Source organism: Nerophis ophidion, linkage group LG01 (assembly GCF_033978795.1).
Source record: "Nerophis ophidion isolate RoL-2023_Sa linkage group LG01, RoL_Noph_v1.0, whole genome shotgun sequence".
NCBI classification, from domain to species: domain Eukaryota; kingdom Metazoa; phylum Chordata; class Actinopteri; order Syngnathiformes; family Syngnathidae; genus Nerophis; species Nerophis ophidion.
In genome coordinates, this window is record NC_084611.1 from 53,447,767 (window position 1) to 53,472,812 (window position 25,046).

The 25,046-nt window shown below is 46.4% G+C and overlaps 1 protein-coding gene and 1 pseudogene across 1 annotated transcript; both read left to right on the forward strand.

The window, feature by feature from the left end:
• Positions 1–1,775: 1,775 nt before the first annotated feature.
• Positions 1,776–5,334, forward strand: LOC133559335 (uncharacterized; annotated as a pseudogene).
• A 46-nt stretch (positions 5,335–5,380) lies between these two features.
• On the forward strand, positions 5,381–7,298 carry LOC133536464 (uncharacterized protein K02A2.6-like). The gene has a single exon (XM_061877051.1). The coding sequence runs from the start codon at positions 5,381–5,383 to the stop codon at positions 6,620–6,622; it is 1,242 nt and encodes a 413-aa protein (XP_061733035.1). The 3' UTR covers positions 6,623–7,298.
• The last annotated feature ends 17,748 nt before the right edge of the window (positions 7,299–25,046 follow it).

Sequence of the window (25,046 nt, forward strand, 5' to 3'; positions counted from 1 at the left end):
TCCTGCTCCCGGCCCGGGTGAGACGGCACTAAAAGTGCCTCTCAACAATTTGGGGGCTCGTCCCGGGATCGAGGGAGTTGTGAGGACAACATCGAGTGGACCATTCGGACCTAAACATTTTCTTCATGGACAAAGACACTAGCCGGCACTTACAAATAAGGTAAGCAGAAAACCTGTTAAAACAAATTCTGCATATTGGAAACTACTAAAATAGTGTCCTGTCCTATGTACTTGTAAGAAAACATAAAAACTAAAAGAGTCAGTAGAAGTGTAAATCTAAAATAACTTCGATACAGGAGGAATACACAGTAACCTCGAGAGTGGCGTAACTCCACCTGAGATCCGACGGGGTCCAGGAGCGGTTAGTACCGCGGCTGGGTTAGAGTCCCGGGGGTTGAGGTCCCTAAATTCTAGTTGTTGTTACGATATGAAAACTCCAAAAACGTTTGGGAAAATAGGTTTATAAACCTTGGAGAGATTGAAATATCGCTGTATAAAACTCCTCAAAACAACAAAATTGGTTATTTTACGTTGGAAAAACGAGGGGAGAAGAAAAATACAGTCGAAGGAAACTGCAGTTGAAAACAGAGACTGAGTAGTCTTTCGATAACACAACTTTAAGCTAAAGAAAATACTGTGTGGGTATCGAATGTGTATGTGACACTAACTTTGTGTGTGTATTTTAAGTGTTGTTGAGGTAAGAAGGGAAGTGGGGAGAATAAGACTCTGAGTAAATCGTTGTGTGAATACTCGTTGTGTGCTGGGTCTGCGGCTGATGAACTGACGGGATACCTAACGGTGTAAACGAACGTCTTTCATTCGCTACAGTTTAGGGCGGGGTGGGCGGTGAAAACCGTCCATATCTGACCAACAGACACGCAGCGAGGGCTAAATCACCCAGTTGATAAGCGAGACATCTTATCTTTGGAGTAAACGCTGTGGTTCTTGTAATAGGACACCCAGTGGGAGACCGGACCGACCTTTAGGGCCGGCCTAGAAGCTTGTCTCTCAGAGAACCGCAGTGGGCTAACGCAGCTATCTCCGGGAAGATTGTTGTCGCAATAAAACTGCGGAGCTCAGAGTCTAGTTAAAATGAAAGGAGAGTTTGATAGAAAAATAGATGATGATGGATGGGGCCCGGTCAGCCCATATGTCACCCTATAGACCCAAATTGGATCCACAGCTAATGCCCTAGCTGCTACATCAAAGCCAACAGAGAAGAAAGTAACAAAAGCAAAACAAAAATTAGAACAACTTATTCAGGACATGGGGAAAACATTGGAACATAGAGGGCCCTTAGGACAATTGATACTTGATCAACTGAACATAGCCGCTCTAAAGAGAGATGAAGCGGAAGAGCAGGGAAAGATTGCAGGTTTGTTGCAGAAGTCCAGTTGGAGGAAAAAGGAGCGCGACTGAGAGAAGGAGCGACGGGAGTGGGCTGAACTGTTGATCTGCTGGCAAAGGACCAAACATCTGCACCAAAAGGAGCTTCACTCCAAATCGGTAACTGCACCCCATGTCCCCACATGTCCTCCACCCTATGCGCCTCCAACCCATGGCATGTATCCCACATTTTACATTGAAAGAGGCACACTCTGGCATTAGGAGATTTCTGCGCTGTTGCTGCTCGGTGCATGACCCAGATTAATCTTAGAGATGTAGAGACGGACGCAAAAACTCTAACACTGTCCGATGAGGTCAGATTCACCCAACTATGCACTGCTCTTGGTGCTGCAATGCGTAGTCATTTCCCACTGCCTAATTCAGCCGTTATGCCTAAAATTAGATGGGACCCCAAACAAAACCCCAGGCAGTTTTTATGTGAACCCAAAGAGGCCTGGACCAATCAAACCGGCCAGCACCCCGGTAACACTGGGTCACAGGCTGAGTGGTTCCGACAAGCAGTTCTGAGTGGAGTGCCTGAGTCAGTGCAAACAGCCATGAAAAGTACCCCTGACATGTTAGGATGTCAACTTTGTACATGAGAGAAGCATCTCGTTCATCACCTTACCGCGGCTCAAGACAAAACACAACAAGATGAGAAAGACAAAGCAGATTTGCAGGCACAATTACTGAAGTTACAACTAGCCAAAGCTAGAGATGACTTAAACGACAAAAAGAAGGGCAAGAAAGATCAGGTCAAGGTTATGTCTCACACTGTACAGCAGTGGGACGGCGATAACGCTCAGGAGTCTGGGATGCCACATTTTAGAAGAGGGGGAGGACAAAATAGGGGAAGGGGAGGCCCACTGGGTGGAGGAAGGAGAGGGTTTTCCGGGGGAAGGCCTCAAGGAGGAAACCAAGGCTGTTTCCTGTGTGGGGACTCCTCCCATTGGGTGAGGGAGTGCCCATATAACCCTGCTCAGTCACAAGGAAGGTTTCCACAGAGAGGAGGAGTTCAGAACAGGGGAGGAACACACCCTTCTCAGTCTCAAGGGAGGGGACCCGCACCACAGTTCCCCTTGTGGCAAGACACTGAGTGACACACCCCACAGAGAAGCCCTGAACAGCACCTTACGGCAGAACCGGTGCTGTCAGTGACAGTAAATCAGGACTTGCTGCCTTTCTTAGTGGATACAGGTGCTACCGTCTCCACTATCAAGACTGTGGAAAAGAAGCTGCTTTCATCAGACGTCATGGGTTTCTCTGGGGTTCGTACTACGCTGCCTTACACCAAGCCTCTCACAACACGGCTTGGCAATCAGACTGTGTTGCATCCTTTCGTCTACTCCCCTGAGGTACCTTCCAACCTGCTGGGGAGAGACCTCCTGACTCGATTGGGGGATACTATTCTCTGCTCGCCTGACGGACTAACAGTCTCATTCCCTGATGGAACATCTCTACCCTGCGCCAGTATTGAGTCTTCACATTTAAGCCAATACATGATTCAGCCAGTTGCAGACAGATCGGCTGACATCTACTGGGGTCTCCTACACAGTGAAACTAGTGATAAAGGTGGAATCCTGTCGGCTTACCTGACTTGGAAACCCTGGATCTCCCAAATACACCCCTATGTGGCCCCTCCTGACCCTCCTCATATTACATTGTTTTATGATAGAGAGGATACACAGTGGTATGAGGAACAGTTTAGCAGGGACATAGAGGGAACTAATTGGGCTCTTTCCACTAATAACATTTATGTGGCTCCCATAGGTGTAGCGGCAGAAGTTTCTCTCACCCCAGAGCAACTACAGTGGTACATGATGAGTGACGAGGCTTCCCCCCATGTGTCTTTAGCCTTACATCCAGAGCACCAAGCCAAAGAGCTGGGTTCTATAGTTAAAACAGCACAACTGCAAACTGATTGGCAGAGGGTTGGCTCTTCGTTGTGGTATTCACCCGCAACTCAAATCTACAAAATACAAGTTTCTTGCACTAACCACGCTCTCCTTGAACACGCTCAAATCTCCCGCCACCATGGCCGAGAGAAAACAGATCACTCCGAAGTAGCATTGTTGTTAGATTCACTGCCTGACTCACTATGGTCCACTGGGCCCACGGATGTTGGCCTAGTCGACTGCCCCCCAGTTACTTTCAAGCTGAAAAATAACAACCCAGTGTGGGTTCCCCAATACCCAAGTAAAAAAGATGCCGAAATCGGCATTGCAGATACCATTGAAGGTCTATTTGAAAAGGGGGTGTTGGTAGAAACATCCTCGGAATGGAACACTCCCATATGGCCCATTGAAAAGAAAGGCACTGGTAAATATCGCATGGTTCATGATCTTAGGGCCATTAACTCTGCGTTATGCACGCAAACCATCCCAGTTCCCAACCCTTACGTTGCGTTGACTAATCTTGATCCTAGCCACCAATGGTTCACCTATATCGACCTCGCTAATGCATTTTTCTGCTTACCACTAGCCGAAGAATGTAGAAACATTTTTGCCTTCACCTAACGAGGGGTCCAACTGACCTATTCTCGTCTTCCTCAGGGATTTGCTCTATCCCTTGGCCTATTTAATCAGGTATTAAAGGATGTTTTGACTGATTTCGAGCTGCCACCGGAAACTACTCTTGTCCAGTACGTTGATGATCTTCTTCTTGCTGCACCCACTGCCTCACTCTGCTTGAAAGCCACAAAACAGGTACTACTACATTTAGCTGAGAAAGGTTTTAAGGCCAGTAAGTCCACACTACAGGTAGCTCGGAGAGTCGTTTCCTTTTTAGGCAGACAGATCTCACAGGAAGGGTCCGGTTTGTCACGAGAACACAGGGACACGATCCTACTCCACCCTAAACCCAAAACAGTTAAAGACATGCTTTCTTTCCTTAGGCTTACGGGCTACAGCAGGAATTATGTCGCTAACTACACAGGCCTTACGTCATCCCTTCGTGACCTCGTTCGCGAACACGGCATGCGAAAACTGTCTGCACAGCTTAATTGGACTACGGAAGCTGAGGTTTCGTTTATATCCCTCAAACAGCAACTTTCCCCATGCGGCTGAACTTGCGGTCCCTGACTACTCCTCCACCTTCTATCTTGATGTTTCTGGTACATCATACTGTGTCAACGGTGTGCTGTTCCAGAAAAAAGGGGGAGAGAGGAAAATATTGATGTACATCAGTACGATACTCGACAGCATGGAAAAACGTCACCCAACGTGCACACAACATGTCGCGGGAATAGCAAAAATCATACAAAAAACGCCACACATTGTCATGGACCACCCACTGCACGTTCTAACCACTCACAGCGTCGTGGCATACGTCAATTCTGCAACATTCACGCTCACAGCGCTCAGACAGAGGCGACTAGCGAAAGTACTAGAAGCGCCAAACCTGACATTCACACATGAGGGGGTTAACATGGCAGACCAAATGGGTACAGGTACACCACATCTATGTGCAGACAAGGTTCAGAAAGAGGAAAAAATCAGACCAGACTTACAGGCAGAACCATTTGAGGGAGGAAGAAACTTGTACACAGATGGATGTTGTTTCTGACATGAAACACAAGGCCTAATCTCAGCCTATGCTGTAGTGGAAAAAACAGAATCAGGCGTAAAAACAGTTGCTGCAGACAAGATTGAGGGACCCCAGTCAGAACAGAGAGCAGAAATAATTGCTGTAATCAAAGCGTTGAAAGCAGGAGAGGGCCAGGTAATCAACATTTACACTGACTCAGCTTATGCAATAGGGGCGGTACACATAGAATTGCCACAATGGCAAAGAACAGGATACCTTACGGCGTCCAACAAACCCATTAAGCATGAGGCAGAGATGAAAGAACTAGCGGAAGCACTGATGTTACCACATAAGGTAGCCGTAATCAAATGCAAGGGTCATGAGAAAACACACTCGCACACGAAAATAAGAAATAGGAAATGACGCGGCTGATGCAGCTGCGAAAAAAGCAGCCGGATATGTACATAATATGATGATGCTCTGCTCTGACACTGAGACAACCCCAGACACCGATAGGGAACTTGTACATGTAAAAACGGAACAGAGTAAAACCTCACCGGAGGAAAAATCACTATGGCTGGCCAGAGGCTGCACAAAAACCGACGATTTGTGGCGAAGTCCGGATGGCCGTATTGTGCTACCACCTGGAGTAAAAAACATAGCACTAACTGAGGCGCACGGAGTGGGACATATCGGGGCTGTACAGATGCAGAGAAACCTCGAAAATTGGTGGCACCCATTTTTGAAAGATATGTGTAAATATCATGTACATACTTGCTCTGAATGCACAATGTATAATGCACGACCAACAGTCAGACCGCATCCTGGACGTTTCCCTCTCGAGACGAAAACAGGGAAAGAAATCATCATAGATTACACAGATATGGTGAACTCAGTAAAAGGATACAGGTATATGTTGGTATGTGTGGATGCGTATTCAGGTTGGCCAGAGGTACTCCCTACAAAAAGGGAAGACAGTAAGACAGTGGTGAAGTTGTTGGTAAACCAGTATATCCCCAGACATGGTTTTCCTGAGAAAATCCGATCAGATAATGGTACACATTTCAAAAACCATGATCTGCAAAAGGTTGAAGAAATGCTGGGGTTGAAAAACAAGTTTGGTTCGGTCTACCACCCACAATCCCAAGGAAAGGTTGAAAGAATGAACCAAACACTCAAATCTAAATTGTCAAAAATCTGTGCACTGACCAAAATGAATTGGCTAGATGCGCTACCCCTTGCCCTCATGTCTGTTCGAAGCTCAATAAACCAAAGCACGGCCTTTACTCCCTTTGAGCTGACCACAGGCAGGAGGTTTCCAGGGCCCCAGTCCAAGCTTATTGGACTCAAAGGTGATGATCAGTCATTAACCCACACGCAGTATTTCCATGCTTTACAAGCCCTTGTTGCAGAGTATGCCAAGCAGGTGGGGGAGAGAAACAAGGAAGACACAGCGGCCCCACCAAGCACAGAGTGGGTCCTACTGAAGGTGCTCAAGCGAAAGTGGACCGAACCCAGGTGGACGGGTCCATATCGAGTGACTGAACGCACCTCGCATGCTGTTCGGCTGAACAGCAAGGGAGACACGTGGTTCCACTGGAGCCAGTGTGCAGCGGCGGACGCCCCTGCACGCACGTTGGGAGAGACACGTACCGAGTTACGTGAACAACAACAACGGGAGAAGACCACCAATAAACAAGGGGCAGAATAATCCCCTGGTGGCATCAGGGTGAGGTAGTCTACCCAAAATCCCTGTGGGAGGAGGTGAAATAGCGCTCCTCTCCTACACGTGGTGTGCCAAACCACCAACCAGATTCGTCGAGGGACCAAGAAGATCATGACAACCATCGACCTCCTTATTCTCTGTTGGTTTGGGGTACTCATGGTCTTTCTTTGGGCCCTGATACGTCTGTCCATCACGGGTACAACTCAAGTTTAAGGTGCCACTAAGTATTAGTACTTAGTCGAATTTTCACATATTATACGATGTTTTGATTTGTGATCTCTTTAATAGAGATCAAAAGGGGGATTAATGAGTGTACAAGGCCTCATGTCTCAGAGTACAGAGTGTACCAAATAAAACAGGAAACGTCCTGACCTCAATTTGACTCAGTGTGCCAAACACTGCACATACAGGAAACAGATACTTGAGCAACAACGAGCATAACAGGAAATCAATAGTAGTTCAGCATAATTATCCCTAGACACGAGACACATAGCAACAGACGTCAGTCAGTAGACTGACCAATCAGACAACTACTGGCACAGTATATAAGCTGCTGCACAGCAAACTCTCATGATATCGCTTTGGGTTTTACTGGTACTACTGTTCAAGTGTACTGTACGATCTCCGCTCTCTGCAGATTGCGTTCAATAAAATACTTCTACTTGACTCAACTCCTGCCTCCTCGAATTGTGTTCCTGCTCCCGGCCCGGGTGGGACGGCACTAAAAGTGCCTCTCAACAGGTGACATCCACGCTGCCACTGGTGGTACAAGGTCGGGTGGTGGCTTTGTTGCTCTCAGTGGTGACATCCAATGTGCTACTGGTGGTACTAGGTGGGATCGTGGTTTGGCTCTCAATGGTTCTGTCACCAGATGTGGTTGTATTGAGGTCTGGATAGAATTAATGATCAAGCGCAAAGTTAAGTGATTCACACAATAAATTGATAAATGGGTTTGTTTGTCTGTGTTAGGGTTGATAACTGGACCAAGAATTAGTCGTATATAGTAGCAGCTGAAACAGCTACTGACAATGTATGGATGAAAAATAGATATTTTGGGTTCGGTCCTTGGCCCTGTACTCTTCAGCATCTACATGCTGCCGCTGGGTGACGTCATACGCAAATACGGTATTAGCTTTCACTGTTATGCTGATGACACCCAACTCTACATGCCCCTAAAGCTGACCAACACGCCGGACTGTAGTCAGTTGGAAGCGTGTCTTAATGAAATTAAACAATGGATGTCCGCTAATTTTTTGCAACTTAACGCCAAAAAAACGGAAATGCTGATCATCGGTCCTGCTAGACACCGACCTCTATTTAATAATACAACTTTAACATTTGACAACCATATAATAAAACAAGGTGACTCGGTAAAAAATCTGGGTATTATCTTCGACCCAACTCTCTCCTTTGAGTCACACATTAAAAGCGTTACTAAAACGGCCTTCTTTCATCTCCGTAATATCGCTAAAATTCGCTCCATTTTGTCCACTAAAGACGCCGAGATCATTATCCATGCGTTTGTTACGTCTCGTCTCGATTACTGTAACGTATTATTTTCGGGTCTCCCCATGTCTAGCATTAAAAGATTACAGTTGGTACAAAATGCGGCTGCTAGACTTTTGACAAGAACAAGAAAGTTTGATCACATTACGCCTATACTTGCTCACCTGCACTGGCTTCCTGTGCACTTAAGATGTGACTTTAAGGTTTTACTAATTACGTATAGAATACTACACGGTCTAGCTCCTACCTATCTTGCCGATTGTATTGTACCATATGTCCCGGCAAGAAATCTGCGTTCAAAAGACTCCGGCTTATTAGTGATTCCTAGAGCCCAAAAAAAGTCTGCGGGCTATAGAGCTTTTTCCGTTCGGGCTCCAGTACTCTGGAATGCCCTCCCGTTAACAGTTCGAGATGCTACCTCAGTAGAAGCTTTTAAGTCTCACCTTAAAACTCATCTGTATACTCTAGCCTTTAAATAGACCTCCTTTTTAGACCAGTTGATCTGCTGCTTCTTTTCTTTTTTCTCCTCTGTCCCCCCCTCCCTTGTGGAGGGGGTCCGGTCCGATGACCATGGATGAAGTACTGGCTGTCCAGAGTCGAGACCCAGGATGGACCGCTCCTCGGGACCCAGGATGGACCGCTCGCCTGTGTATCGGTTGGGGACATCTCTACGCTGCTGATCCGCCTGCGCTTGAGATGGTTTCCTGTGGACGGGACTCTCGCTGCTGTCTTGGATCCGCTGGAACTGAACTCTCGTGGCTGTGTTGGAGCCACTATGGATTGAACTTTCACAGTATCATGTTAGACCCGCTCGACATCCATTGCTTTTGGTCCCCTAGAGGGGGGGGCGGGGGTTTCCCACATCTGAGGTCCTCTCCAAGGTTTCTCATAGTCAGCATTGTAACTGGCGTCCCACTGGATGTGAATTCTCCCTGCCCACTGGGTGTGAGTTTTCCTTGCCCTTTTGTGGGGTTCTTCCGAGGATGTTGTAGTCGTAATGATTTGTGCAGTCCTTTGAGACATTTGTGATTTGGGGCTATATAAATAAACACTGATTGATTGATTGATTGATTTAGACTTCTAATGAGAAACATCGACATCATTGTGCAAGATAACCAAATGTGTCTATCTCACCTTCACCACTCAAGTTGCTCAGGATGCTTCTGGTCTCCAGCTTGGTGACGATGTTCTCCTTGACACCAGTCAGCTGGAACACACATTCGTACTTGCCCTCCATGTCGTCCGTCACATTCAGGTTCACCGACATCTGGAAGGTTCCGTCCTGGTTTTCAAGCATTTCTGTTTGCTCCACACCCTCGAGGAGCTTCTCGCCGCCTTTTCTCCAAAACATGACGGCTTTGTTGGGGTAGAAACCTGTCGCGTTGCAGCTGACTGGAGAAGACGGTGTCTCCTGGTTTAGAGACACCATTGGAAGGTCTGCACAGGAAGTGAGGCCACATATAAGAGGACAATATGGAGAGAGAGAGAGAGAGAATGAAAAGAGTATAGTATGTAATAAAGATGCACAGATAGGCAATCATAACATCCGCAACCGCATCACCAAAGTCGTTATCCACCCGCCGTCCACCCGAACTAACATTTTATCAAGACCGTACCCGCCCGCCAACCGCCCGCTATAATATAACAGAGGTCGGCCACCTTTACTGCTCACAGAGATATTTAAACCTGTTTCACAGAGTATCTAAGACAATTGGAGCCACTAATGTTCTCGCGATTATCCAAAAGCGTTCATCCTGATGACAAGAATATGGCCATGCTGTGAAGCTATTGCCTTAGACACCTTCAACAACATGTACAAACCGATTGTTAGTCCGGCAACATGTTGTGTGCAGCTTCCACAATTACACGTACAAGATTGAAAGGCATACTGGGTGATACAGAGTACACTGATGGTTGTCATATAAACAACTTTAACCCTTACTAATATGTGCCACACTGTGAAGCCACATAACACAAGATTGACAAACACATTTCAGGAGAACATCCTCACAGTAACACAACATAAATGCAACACAACAAATACCCAGAATCCGTTGTATTCATGACATTTCCTGAATATATTTTACACCCCCGCACCCCCAACCCCGCCCACCTTACCGACGCATGTATTTGTTGTGTTGCGTTTATGTTGTTACTGTGAGGATGTTCTCCCGAAATTTGTTTGTCGTTCTTAATTGGTGTGGCTTCACAGCGTGGCGCATATTACTAAGAGTGTTAAAATTGTTTATATCACAACCATTAGTGTACTCTGTGTCACCCAGTATGCCTTGTTGTCGTGTGCGTGTTGCTGCGGAAGCCACACACAACATGTTGCTGGACTGACAAGCAGATCGTACATGTGTTGTTGGACTGACAAGCAGATCGTACATGTTGTAGAAGGCGACAAAGACAATGACTTCATGGCATGCCCTAATACTTCTTAATATCTGGGTGACTGCCGACAGTCATTCAATAGAATAATAGCGTCTCCTATTGTCTTCTTTGCTTTGTAACACGGGTCTTAAATGGCTCTTAAAATGGCAAAAGATACCAATCCCAGTACCATGTATCACACAAATAATAAATGAACCCACGCATCGCAATGGTAATACGAAAGACCTAGTGCTTATCAGGGGTATCACCGTGTGGACGACTGTTGCTTCCGGGTTCACCGGACCACCAGGGACAGACATGACAGGCTTCGTTCGATTTTGACAAGGCTTTATTTTACAATAAATATCCTTTCTGCTTTCCAGCAATTGTCTTTTTTCACATGTCCTTCTGCTTTTCAGCAATTCTCTGTCAGTCTCTCTCCCTCGCCGCCTCCCGACTGTGGCCTTTTACAGAGCGACAGGTGATTAGACAAACACTTTCAGCTGTGTCATCTAATCACCTGTCGCCAACCTCGAGGCCGGCCCTGCCAAACCCCGCTTCCCAGCAGGCGCACAGGCCACGCCCATCACATACCTCCACCGCCCGACTCAGGCCGGGACGCCGTCCGGCCGCACCAACTCCCCCCCCCCCCCCCCCCCCCCCCCCCCCTCCTGGAAGAAAACGGGACAGGAAGTCAGCCACAGCCATCTGTGCACCCGGTCTGTGGATCACTCTGAAGTTGTAGGGTTGCAAAGCCAGATGCCAACGGGTGATCCGCGCGTTGGCATCCTTCATGTGGTGGAGCCACTGGAGGGGTTTGTGGTCCGAGCAGAGGCTGAATGAGCGCCCCAGGAGATAGTATCGGAGGGCCCCGACCGCCCACCTGATGGCGAGGCACTCCCTCTCTACTGTGCTGTACCTGGCCTCCCGTTCAGACAGCTTACGGTTGATGTAGAGGATGGGATGGTCGACGCCCTCCCCCTGCTGGGACAAAACAGCTCCCAGTCCTCTGCCCGACGCGTCAGCCTGCATACAAAACGGGAGGGAAAAACCAGGCATGTGTAGAACCGGCTCCTCGCAGAGGGCCTTCTTAACCCTCTCAAACGCCTGCTGGCACCGCTCCGACCACTGGACCAGATCTGGAGCACCCTTTCGGGTGAGGTCAGTTATTGGGCTGGTCAGGTCTGCAAATCGGGGGATAAACCTCCGGTAGTACCCCGCCAGACCCAAAAACTGCCTCACCTCTTTTTTCGTCTTGGGGTTTGGGCAGGCCGCAATTGCCGCTGTTTTATCTACCTGCGGCCGCACCTGCCCTCCTCCCAAGTGGTACCCCAAATACTGTACTTCCCTCCGGCCAACTGCACACTTCGCCGGGTTGGCGGTACGCGCCGCCTGCCTCAGGGACTCGAGCACTGCCCCCACCCGCTGCATGTGTTGTTCCCAGCCGCTACTCTGGATGATGACATCATCCAGGTAGGTGGCCGCGTATGCAACGTGGGGTCGCAGCACCCGGTCCATGAGGCGCTGGAACGTGGCAGGCGCACCGAACAAGCCAAACGGAAGTGTGAAAAATTGGTACAAACCTTCCGGAGTGGAAAAGGCCGTTTTTTTCCTTGGACTCTGGTGACAAGGGAATCTGCCAGTAGCCCTTGGTCAAATCCAGTGTCGTGAAAAAACGAGCAGTGCCCAGTCGATCCAGGAGCTCGTCGACCCGAGGCATGGGGTACGCGTCAAATCGTGATACTTCATTCACCTTGCGGTAATCCACACAGAACCGCACAGACCCATCTTTCTTCCCTACAAGAACTATGGGGCTACACCACGCACTGTGGGATTCTTCTATTACCCCCAATTCCAGCATGGATTTTAATTCATCCCGAACTATTTTTCGTTTGTGTTCGAGGAGCCTGTATGGCCGAGAGCGCACCGTAACCCCCGGGCTGGTCTCGATATGATGCTGGATGAGATTCGTGCGGCCGGGCCGAGGGGAGAACACGTCAGAGAAGCGCCGCTGCAGTTTAGCAACATCCGCTTTCTGCGCTAACGTGAGCCGGTTATCGCAGGGGAGAGGAGAGGGAGGGACAGAGCGCGGGATCTCTGGTCCCAACTCCTCCTCCTCTCTCACTACCGTTACCATGGAGACAGGGTCCGCCTCCCTCCATGCCTTCAACAGGTTAAGATGGTAGATTTGCATGTCTCCGCCCCGGTCCGAGCGTCGAACCTCATAATCCACATCCCCCACTTGCCGTGTGACCTCAAAGGGTCCTTGCCACTTTGCAAGTAATTTTGAGCTGGATGTTGGGAGTAATACAAGGACTTTTTCTCCCGGTGAAAATTTTCTTAGCTTGGTCCCCTTGTTATACGTGCGCTGTTGTCGTTCCTGGGCACGGAGCAAATTCTCACGTGACAAGTGCGCCACCGTGTGGAGTTTTGCTCGCATATCCATAACGTACTGCACTTCATTTTTACTGGAGCTTGGACCTTCCTCCCAACTTTCTTTAATTACGTCCAACACTCCGCGTGGTTTTCTGCCGTATAACAGCTCGAAAGGCGTAAAGCCAGTGGAGAATTGGGGTACCTCCCGCATGGCAAACATGAGGGGATCCAGCCATTTATCCCAATTTGGTTTGTCCTTGTGCGTAAACTTACGGATCATGGTTTTTAGCGTTTTGTTTAGCCGCTCCACCAGCCCATCCGTTTGTGGATGATACACGGTGGTGCGGATTGCTTTAGTTCCCAATAATCCGTACAGGTCCTTTATCGTGCATGACATAAAGGACGTGCCTTGGTCCGTCAAAATCTCTTTCGGGATTCCGACACGGGAAATGATCGTGAAGAGTGCTTGCGCCACATTCTTGGCAGAGATGGAGCGCAGCGGCACTGCTTCGGGATACCGCGTTGCGTAGTCCACCAGAACTAACACAAAGAGATACCCCCGTGAGCTCGAATGAAATGGTCCGATGAGGTCCATCCCAATTCTGTCGAATGGGACCTCCATGAGCGGCAATGGCCGCAAAGGGGCCTTCGGGGTGGCCGCTGGGTTCACCAGCTAGCAGTCCGGACAAGCAGCACACCAGCGGCGCACGTCTGCCCGGATGCCCGGCCAATAGAACCGGACCATGACCCGATTTAGTGTTTCATCATACCCCAAATGTCCAGCCATAAGATTAATATGCGCCGCCTGGAAAACAATTTCCCGGCGGCGTTTCGGCACCAACAACTGGGTGATTTCTTCTCCTGTTTGAGTGTCACGGGTCACTCGGTATAATCTATCTCTCATAATGGAGAAGTGAGGGAATACCCGTGCTGTTCCCGGGCGCATCGGCTGACCGTCTATATAATCTACTTGGTCCCAGGCCGCGCGCAAAGTTTCGTCTCGAGACTGCTCAAGGGGAAAATCCTCCGTAGGACGCCAATAGGGGGCCGGGGAGGCTTCCCGCGAAGCATCCGCCGGTTCCCGCTCGGCAGTGTCGGATGGCCCCGCCTCGCCACTGAGAACTGTGCGAATACTCCCTTTTCCTACGGTCCGTGAACGCACCCCTACGCATTGTGTCAGTAAAGGCCTAGACCCCGGCCAAATTGTGCCCAAAATTACGGGGTGCGATTGGTGCGTACTTACAGCTACCTCTACCCTATGCTTTTTGCCCTCATACCAAATTTCTACTGGCACCATCGGGTATTCGTGCATATCCCCATGAACACACCTGATTTTTAGCCGTGTTGCATGGCTCAAAGCCTCGGGTCGAACCAGGTTCTGGTGGATCATGGTCTGCCCGCAGCCCGAATCCACCATCGCCTGATATGTACTCCCTTGTATCATTACCTTGATACCGTACGTCTGACCCGGGTCGGGGGAGGGCACTGAAGAGCCGGCCACCGCGGCCACGCGCCCCACCTCCACCTGCTGAGGTCCCTGACGCGCGCGACTGGGCCGCCCACGCCTCCAGCACGCCTGCCCAAGCGTTTGAGGGACCGTCTGCGCGGGAGATGTTCTGGGGACAGCAGTCTGGACCTGCGGGTAAAGAACGGACGGGGAGTCATGCGGGTTAAGGCGGGAAATGTGCAGCGCTCTCTCCTCATCTCGTGCGCTCCGTCCGTGCGCCATTGGTGCGGGTTGCGTCTCGCGGTGGACAGCCAGGTGATCCTCAGCGAGGGTCACCGCAGCTGCCAGGTCACATTGCCGGTGGCACCGGACCAAGTCGGCCGTCTTCGTGGGGATCGCTTCCAATAGCTGCTCCCGGATAATCTGATCCAGCAGTCGGCCCTCTCCCTCTCCTGGCTGCAGCCAGCGCGTCGCTGCCTCTTGGAGCCGCTGGGAAAAGGCGAATGGCTGGTCCTCCTTCCCCAGACGCATGGACCGGAACCGGCGTCGATGTTCTTCAGCGGTGCCTCCCGTCTGGTCCAGCACCGCCCTCCTCAGGTCAGTGAAGCGCACCCTGGATGCCGCCTAGAGGCTGAGTGCCGCACGCTGCGCCTCCCCTATCAGGAGCGGCAAGAGCCGCACACCCCACTCTTCCTCTGGCCACGCGCATGCTATGGCCGTGGCTGAAAAAATGTCCAGAAAGGCATGGGGGTCCTCTTCATCCCCCATGCGGTGCATGGCGACGGCCGTTGGCCCTGGCCGTGCCCTGGCCGTGCCCTGTCCATCTGGTCCGCCAATGCCCGGAAACTCGGCACTGTTGGCGGCTGCTCGCTGCCACTTCGGCGAGCACACTCGCTAAATTTGTCAGATGGTCATCTTCCCCTACCTCTGGTGATCCTGCCAGATTGGGCGCCAAATTGTGGACGACTGTTGCTTCCGGGTTCACCGGACCACCAGGGACAGACATGACTGGCTTCGTTCGATTTTGACAAGGCTTTATTTTACAATAAATATCCCTTTCTGCTTTCCAGCAATTGTCTTTTTTCACATGTCCTTCTGCTTTTCAGCCATTCTCTGTCAGTCTCTCTCCCTCGCCGCCTCCCGACTGCGGCCTTTTACAGAGCGACAGGTGATTAGACAAACACTTTCAGCTGTGTCATCCAATCACCTGTCGCCAACCTCGAGGCCGGCCCTGCCACACCCCGCTTCCCCGCAGGCGCACAGGCCACGCCCATCACACACCGTTTCCAAAGTTACGAAACTCCCGTATACTAAAGTATTGTCCGATCATTACCTTATAAAATTCGAGGTTCAGACGCATGTTCGTCAAACCAATAATAACAATAACTGTTATTGCAGCCGCAACATTAATACGTCCACAACGACTACTCTTGCTGACCTACTGCCCTTGGTAATGGCACAATTCCCAAAGTATGTGGGCTCTATTGATAACCTCACTAACAACTTTAACGACGCACTGCACAAAACCTTTGATAATATAGCACCGCTAAAGTTAAAAAAAGCTCCAAAAAAGCGTACCCCGTGGTTTACAGAAGAAACTAGAGCTCAGAAATTATTATGTAGAAAGCTGGAACGCAAATGGCGCAAGACTAAACTTGAGGTGCACCATCAAGCATGGAGTGATAGTTTAATAACTTATAAACACATGCTTACCTTAGCTAAAGCTAAATATTACTCAAATCTCATCCACCGTAATAAAAACGATTCTAAATTTTTGTTTAGTACGGTAGCATCGCTAACCCAACAAAGGACCCATTCCAGTAGCTCCACCCACTCTGTTGATGACTTTATGCAATTCTTTAGTAAGAAAATTGAAGTCATTAGAAAGGAGATTAAAGACAATGCGTCCCAGCTACAACGGGGTTCTATTAACACTGACACGATGGTATATACGGCGGATACTGCCCTCCAAAATAGTTTCTCTCATTTTGAGGAAATAACATTAGAGGAATTGTTACAACGTGTACATGGAATAAAACAGACAACATGTTTACTTGACCCTCTTCCTGGGAAACTGATCAAGGAGCTCTTTGTATTATTAGGTCCATCAGTGCTAAATATTATAAACTTATCACTCTCCTCGGGCACTGTTCCCCTAGCATTCAAAAAAGCGGTTATTCATCCTCTTCTTAAAAGACCTAACCTCGATCCTGACCTCATGGTAAACTACCAACCGGTGTCTCGCCTTCCCTTTATTTAAAAAATCCTCGAAAAAATTGTTGCGGAGCAGTTAAATGAACACTTAGCGTCTAACAATCTATGTGAAACCTTTCAATCCGGTTTCAGGGCAAATCACTCCACGGAGACAGCCCTCGCAAAAATGACTAATGATCTATTGCTAACGATGGATTCTGATGCGTCATCTATGTTGCTGCTCCTCGATCTTAGCGCTGCCTTCGATACCGTCGATCATAATATTTTATTAGAACGTATCAAAACATGAATTGGTATGTCAGACTTAGCCCTGTCTTGGTTTAACTCTTATCTTACTGATAGGATGCAGTGCGTCTCCCATAACAATGTGACCTCGGACTACGTTAAGGTAACGTGTGGAATTCCCCAGGGTTCGGTCCTTGGCCCTGCACTCTTCAGCATCTACATGCTGTCGCTAGGTGACATCATACGCAAATACGGTGTTAGATTTCACTGTTATGCTGATGACACCCAACTCTACATGACCCTAAAGCTGACCAACACGCCGGATTGTAGTCAGCTGGAGGTGTGTCTTAATGAAATTAAACAAGGGATGTCCGCTAACTTTTTGCAACTCAACGCCAAAAAAACGGAAATGCTGATTATCGGTCCTGCTAAACACCGACCTCTATTTAATAATACAACTCTAACATTTGACAACCAAACAATTAAACAAGGCGACTCGGTAAAGAATCTGGGTATTATCTTCGACCCTACTCTCTCCTTTGAGTCACACATTAAAAGCGTTACTAAAACGGCCTTCTTTCATCTCCGTAATATCGCTAAAATTCGCTCCATTCTGTCCACTAAAGACGCTGAGATCATTATCCATGCGTTTGTTACGTCTCGCCTCGATTACTGTAACGTATTATTTTTGGGTCTACCTATGTCTAGCATTAAAAGATTACAGTTGGTACAAAATGCGGCTGCTAGACTTTTGACAAGAACAAGAAAGTTTGATCACATTACGCCTGTACTGGCTCACCTGCACTGGCTTCCTGTGCACTTAAGATGTGACTTTAAGGTTTTACTACTTACGTATAAAATACTACACGGTGTAGCTCCATCCTATCTTGCCGATTGTATTGTACCATATGTCCCGGCAAGAAATCTGCGTTCAAAGGACTCCGGCTTATTAGTGATTCCCAAAGTCCCAATAAAGTCTGCGGGCTATAGAGCGTTTTCATTTCGGGCTCCAGTACTCTGGAATGCCCTCCCGGTAAAAGTTCGAGATGCCACCTCAGTAGAAGCATTTAAGTCTCACCATAAAACTCATTTGTATACTCTAGCCTTTAAATAGACTCCCTTTTTAGACCAGTTGATCTGCCGTTTCTTTTCTTTTTCTCCTATGTCCCACTCTCCCTTGTAGAAGGGGTCCGGTCCGATCCGGTGGCCATGTACTGCTTGTCTGTGTATCGGCTGGGGACATCTCTGCGCTGCTGATCCGCCTCCGCTTGGGATGTTTTCCTGCTGGCTCCGCTGTGAACGGGACTCTCGCTGCTGTGTTGGATCCGCTTTGGACTGGACTCTCGCGACTGTGTTGGATCCATTATGGATTGAACTTACACAGTATCATGTTAGACCCGCTCGACATCCATTGCTTTCCTCCTCTCCAAGGTTCTCATAGTCATCATTGTCACCGACGTCCCACTGGGTGTGAGTTTTCCTTGCCCTTATGTGGGCCTACCGAGGATGTCGTAGTGGTTTGTGTTGTGGTTTGTGCAGCCCTTTGAGACACTAGTGATTTAGGGCTATATAAGTAACCATTTATTGATTGATTGATTGATGTATATCAAATATTTCCGGATGGTTCAACCGCCACCCGCCCGAATCTAATTCAAATGTATTTTTTCGTCATGTCAACCGCCTGACCCGCGGTTTATCCGCGGACTCCGCGGATGAGACCGCAAACCGCGCATCTCTAGTTTGTAAAGTTGACATGGTTACAAATGTAAAAGTGAAAAGTATGGTTCCACCTGTTTTCAATAGGACACCCAAGAACTTCATCAAGTTAGAAGGACAACTCTCAACGTAGTCCTTGAAGTAGTCTGGCGGAACTCTGCCGTGATCCCAGATCGGTTTGGGGGGATCTGCTTGTTCTTTTGCTGCGGTCCATGTCCATGGATTCATTCCCACATCGTCATCTTCTCCATCATACATATCCCAATACCAACCTATGATCTCATCGGTGTCGTCATCCCATTGGCATTCAGAACCCCACTCACCGATGTAAGTATCTAAAAGAGTAAAACAAAGTACTTATGTGAAACTAGGTTCATTTTACTGACTTCAATTCTTAGGAGTCACTCACTGAAGAATATCTGGGTACTCAAGTTACTCTTCTCAAACAACTTTCTCCTTAAGACTTGAGTGTTTCTAAAGCACTCGGGAGTCAGTAAAACTCAAGTCCTTTAATTGGTTAGTCAGAGGGACTTACTGAATGAGCGAGTAAATTGTTCGTTTAGTCGAGCTTAAGATGCAGCTCAGGCAGGAAGGAAAAAAAATTGATCTGATTTGAGACAAGCGCCAGATCTGTAGCTTAGCACAACTTGGTTCTTGGTTCCTTTTCTTAATTTAGTGAGTGGTAGCAGGTATACAGGCACGTACACACATCGGGCCCTATGGGTGCCTGAGCCTGTGCCCTTTTTTGCCTCGTCTTAAAAAGTGCCCTCTGCCAATGCGTCTGTGTTTTTTTTGTGTGTTTTTTTCTTTAAGCAACATTAATAAATTCCTGTCAGGGACATAATAAAAAAATAAAAATAAAAAAACAGCGGTACAAAAACTCCACCTGACAGTGGAGCAACTTGATCCTGTGAGTTATGGTCTAGTTGCCATCCACTTATTCAGCATTTAATATGGGTAATATTTCAGAAAAACGCTGTATTATTCTATTATTCAATGTGTCAGCTTCTGTTTTTGCCGGACGTCGGAGCACAGCGCATCAATTGAGCATGGCACATCAATTCCGCACATAGCAGAGCGGATCGTGCGGGACAGGAAGTAGTGTAAAAAATACATAATAAAACACCGGGTCAATTTTCAAAATAAAATGCACTGTGTTTACGGCAGATCACATTTCTCTCACAGTAGAGGTTTAGATATAAAGTTTATTGTGACTTTGCTATTACTGTTTGGGTTGACAAAATAATAATAATGCTGATTATAACAATAATAATAAGAATAAGAATAATAATGAAGGTTGCTGCTTTAAGGCCCCCAGAAGGTTTGGCTACTGATTGTGCACTGATTTTACAGCATTTCATGGAAGCCCTGAATTTACATTGAGGAGCATATTTGAGTATGGGTGGCCTCCACCCTACAGCACTCTACTGGCCCCTGGTCCATATTTTTGGCCCTGTATTGCGTCTCAGTTGTTTAGTCTGAGCATTAAGTTAGAAAGACCATGAGTTACAACTTGATGGTGTTTTCATCAAGTTAAGGGAAGAAGGACAGATTTTTACATTGAAGTTTTTTTCCATTTGGGTATTTATTTTAGTATCTTTTTTCAAAGTTCATGTTGCACTGTTCAATGTTCAATATTAAAGTGCTTATCTTTAACAATAAATAGCCTAATAATAAACCAGTGTTTTGTTGATTTTCATGTCTTCCAAGCCTATGATAATGTCAATGAACTCATTATGACAATAATTTGTTGACACAAAAGAAATGGCAATCACTTTTACCTACAAAGGACACACAGCTAAGTAGTTAGCTTCCTATTAGGAATTTTAATTTTACATTAATTTCCATATTGTGTAAAGGACCAAAAAAAAAATGTCCTGCCCTTTTCTGACTTTGAGCCCCTGCCCCTCTATAATCATGTGCACGTCCCTGCAGGTATAAGTAAGCGAACGAGTTTACTGAGACGAGTACCTGAGAGTCCAGATTCAGTAACACACACACACACACACACACACACACACACACACACACACACACGCGTGTTATCATTTGGAATGGAGACCAAGTTTTTGATCATGACTTGTGGGGACCACCCTTTCTACAGGTTGTGGAAGCATAAAACAAATACGGTAAAATGGCCACTGCCCAGTTAGCTCATACACATCTTTAATCTCTGGAGTGATGAAGTAATGTGCTGATCATACTTAGTGGGCCCCCTGGGGAAAAAGAGGTAAAATGGTTCCATCCTTTACATCCATTTTCATACCGCTTGTCCCTTTTGGGGTCGCAAGGGGTCGATAGAGCCTATCACAGCTGCGTTTCGGGCAGAAGGCGGCGTATACCCTGGACAAGTCGCCAACTCATCACAGGGCCAACACAGATAGACAGACCACATTCAGACTCACATTCACACACTAGGGCCAAATTAGTGTGGCCAATCAACTTATCCCCAGGTGCATGTCTTAGGCGGTGGGAGGAAGCCGGAACACCCGGAGGACCTTCGTATTGTGAGGCAGACGAACTAACCCCTCCTCCACCGTTGTGCCTGGTAATATTGTTCATGGGGACCAAACTTAAATGATTTCGCATAATTCACACAAATTTGTACGTGACTACTGAGGACCATTTTTTAAAAAAAGTTCACATTTAAATTAACCAGTAAACATGTTTTATGGGCCAAAGCTTAAAAATCACTTCGGCATCTGACTATCATTTAAAAATGTTTCCCTTTAGGGCAGGGGTGTTCAAAGTGCGGCCCGGGGGCCATTTGTGGCCCGCGGGTCATTTTTTAACAGCCCCACAGCATATTTTAAGAATACAATTGAAAAAATTTAAAAACATAAAAAGGGGTATGAAAGAGCAATCAGGTGAAATGTAACAAGACATTGTTGCAATGCTTACTCTTATAACACAAAGCTGCCATGCAGGCTGTTTCTTTCTTTGAAAAATAATAATGAATCAAAATCATTGTCATTTTGAATTATTGACCTATTCAAGGCTTCGATTACGTCACATTAAATATTCTACTTTGAGCTATTTTTGGGGGAAAATGTTGTATATTTTGTGTTTTGCCATATAAAAGACTGAGCTGTTTTTTCAAAGAAGGGCCTAAAACAAACAAACAAAACATAAACAACAATAACACTTAAAATTGACGGATATATCTGAAGTTGATCTCGAGATTATTGTGCTGAAAGTAAACAGTAAAAAAAATTATAATTTATTTTTTAACACTTTAATAAGTAGGACACTTTTGGATCCCCAATTATTTTAGAGTGATTTGTTTTTAAGTGTCATTGCTCAAAAAATAATAATGAATCAAAATCCAAAATTAAGGCTCCAATTATTATATAATTTCAAATATTCAACCTAAAAAAGTTTTTGTGTGAAAAAATTGCATATTTTGTGTTTTTTCCATTTTTTTTTCTAATGTTGATCCAGAGATTTAAAACTTGCATAATAATAAAAATTATAATACTGAATAATGACACATTTTTAATATTTTTTTTTTTACCAAAACCCTTTGGGGTCTCTGGGATCATAACTGAGTGGAGGCCTAAATATATATTTTTTATACATATATTGTATTGTTTTTTAAAATAAAAATTATGAAAATGGCCCCCACTTGCTCTGATTTCTCAGTGTGCGGCCCTCAGTGGAAAAAGTTAGGACACCACTGCTTTAGGGGACCTGTTTTTTTGTCCCCATACCGTCAGAGGTCCCCTAAAGGTGTAAAAAGCGCGATATCCCCATTAAGTCAGAATTGCCAGAACACACACACACACACACACACACACACACACACACATATACACTATTTTTGTGTTTTTTTATAGGTCATTCTGGAATGGAAAGAGACAAGATATCTGTGATACCTTCAAGGTAAATCTATCTTAAAGTACAGTATTAAGGAGCACATTGAACACATTTTACCATCAAAAGTTCAACATAAACAAACCTTCAGGACTGGTGTAGTACTTCATGTGAGGTTTATACATGCTTGTGCAGAACTGCTCGGCAGCAACACTGGTCTCTGTCGCTCTCTGCCAGTACTGTGGGTCCTCCGCTGTGATCTTCTTCAATCAGTTCTGTTTGGGTACGACGTTCCTGTTGGTTTGGTCATACTGCGCGATCTTAACTCCATCCAGATAGCACAATTCCTTGTACTTTATGATGATTGAGTCTTCAGATTCGATAGTTTGAAAATACAGCAGGCGGTGAGTCACTGAAAGAAAAAAAAAACAAGATGACTTTAAAAAAAAAAATCATGTACAAAATTCTTAGAAGGCGCGAATCAAATTGTGTTCTTGATCAAAAATACAACATTTTATGTTATATTTCATGAGGTCCCCCACATCTGCGGTCCTCTCCATGGTTTCTCATTGTCAACCCATTGGGTTGAGTTTTTTTTTTCTTGCCCTGAAGTGGGATGTGAGCCGAGGGTTGTTGATGTGGCTTATGCAGCCCTTTGAGACACTTGTGATTTAGGGCTAAATAAATAAACGTTGATTGATTGATTCATACTGTGCAATCTACTAATAAATGTTTCAATCAATCAATCAGTCCTGCAGGTTATTTAAATACAGGTGTTATTGTTTAGTGTCATTTAGGTTATCTACTCTTTCTTGGTTTGCAAGAATCCACTGCTGGGATAAACAATTTTAGATTTTTTGGTGATTTTAATATTCACACCTGCTGCCCAGATGAACCTTTATCCAGGAGCTTCCTGAATGTCATTGACTCTTTTAACTTTGTACAGTCTGTGTGTGCTTCTACACATGAACGCGGGCATACTCTCGATTTAGTGCTCTCGTATGGTTTGTTACAATATGATTGTTATGTTGATACTCCATCATATTAATACATGTTGCAGGGGGGAACGTTTTGAGTGAGACACACGGTACCGGAAGTTAGCGGGCTACTGTGAGTGAGTCACCTTGATTTGTAACTGCACTGAAGTTGCCAATAAAGTACAAGTGAGCAATAATACTGCACTAACCGTCCACTCTTTATGGTTGGGAATATAACAGACTAGAGTGAAACATGGTGGCAGCGGTAGTTGAACTTTGAGACCGCCACGAACTTGAAGAGGCGCCGCTAACGCTAACAGCTAACAGCTAGCAGGACCGGAGCTGACAGAAACCGCGGCATCGAATGACGTGAGTGAAACGAAAATGGAGCAACTGAGACCTCCGCCAATACTTCGTTTGGACTCTGCTAACTTGGCGAAGTCGTGGAAATGTTGGAAAGAGGAGTTTACTCTTTACATGGAGCTGACGATGCCAGAGGCAGAGGAAGTTATGAAGGTGAAACTTTTCTACTACCTAATCGGCGAAAGTGGAAGGGAGCTACTGAACACGCTAGAGGGCAGCAGTGGATCGGCGAGGAGGACTCTGAGCTCAATGATGTTGCTGTTTGATGGACATTGTTACCCTAAACTGAACGAGACAGTAGAAAGGTACAGATTTTTTGTGCGCAATCAAGGATTGGAAGAAAATATTGACAAGTATGTCACAGAATTGAAAGTTTTGGCAAATACGTGCAATTTTGGAGGTATAAAGGACTCCCTAATAAGAGACAGAATTGTTTGTGGCTCACACAGCTCTGCAATGAGAGAGAGCCTGTTGAGGGAGGAAAACTTAACCCTGGAAAAGTGCCTGCAAATATGCAGAGCGGCAGAGCTGTCAAAAGAAAACAGCAGAACTCTGCAAGGACAGACAGTGGAAGAAATACATGTAGTGCACAAAATACCGCAACATAAAGATATGATAAGTTGCAATTTTTGTGGTAAAACACATGCAAGGAACAAGAAGTTGTGTCCAGCTTATGGTAAAACATGCAAAAAATGTGGCAAAGACAACCATTTTGCCGCCAAATGTAGGTCACATGTTGAACAAAATAGAAGACAGAGAGCCGTGCATGCTGTAACAGAGGAAACTGATGTATATGAGGACGTCGCCACGATTACAGAAGCATGTAAAAACCAGGAAATGGTGAACCATTTGCAGGAGAACAAAGCTCAAAGTCAGCAACTTTTCGCAGGTGTGTTGCTGAACCAAAAAAGGGTTGACTTTCAAATAGACTGTGGTGCTACCTGTAATGTTATACCTATACAACTGCTGAGCCCAAACACACAATTGGAGCCAACAGAAAAAGTGTTTTTGATGTACAATAAGAGCAAACTGTGTCCACTATGCAAGTGTAAGGTAAAAATCAGAAATCCTCGCAACAATAAATTGTACAGATTGGAGTTTCAAGTGGTGGACCAGAAGGATAGGCTCCCTTTGATTGGCAGGAAGGCCTGTGAAGCCATGAAGCTGATTAAAGTACAATATGATAACATAATGGCGATGGACAGTATTGTTAAAGGACATTGTGCTGGCGAGGACAACATCAAGAGAGGCATGACACTGGACAACATCAAAGTGGAATATGAGGATGTTTTCAGTGGTGTGGGGTGCCTGGAGGGGGAGTACCACATAGAACTGGACAGAAGTGTACCCCCAGTGAAACTGCCTAAATGCAGAGTGCCAGTAGCTCTGCTGACACCAC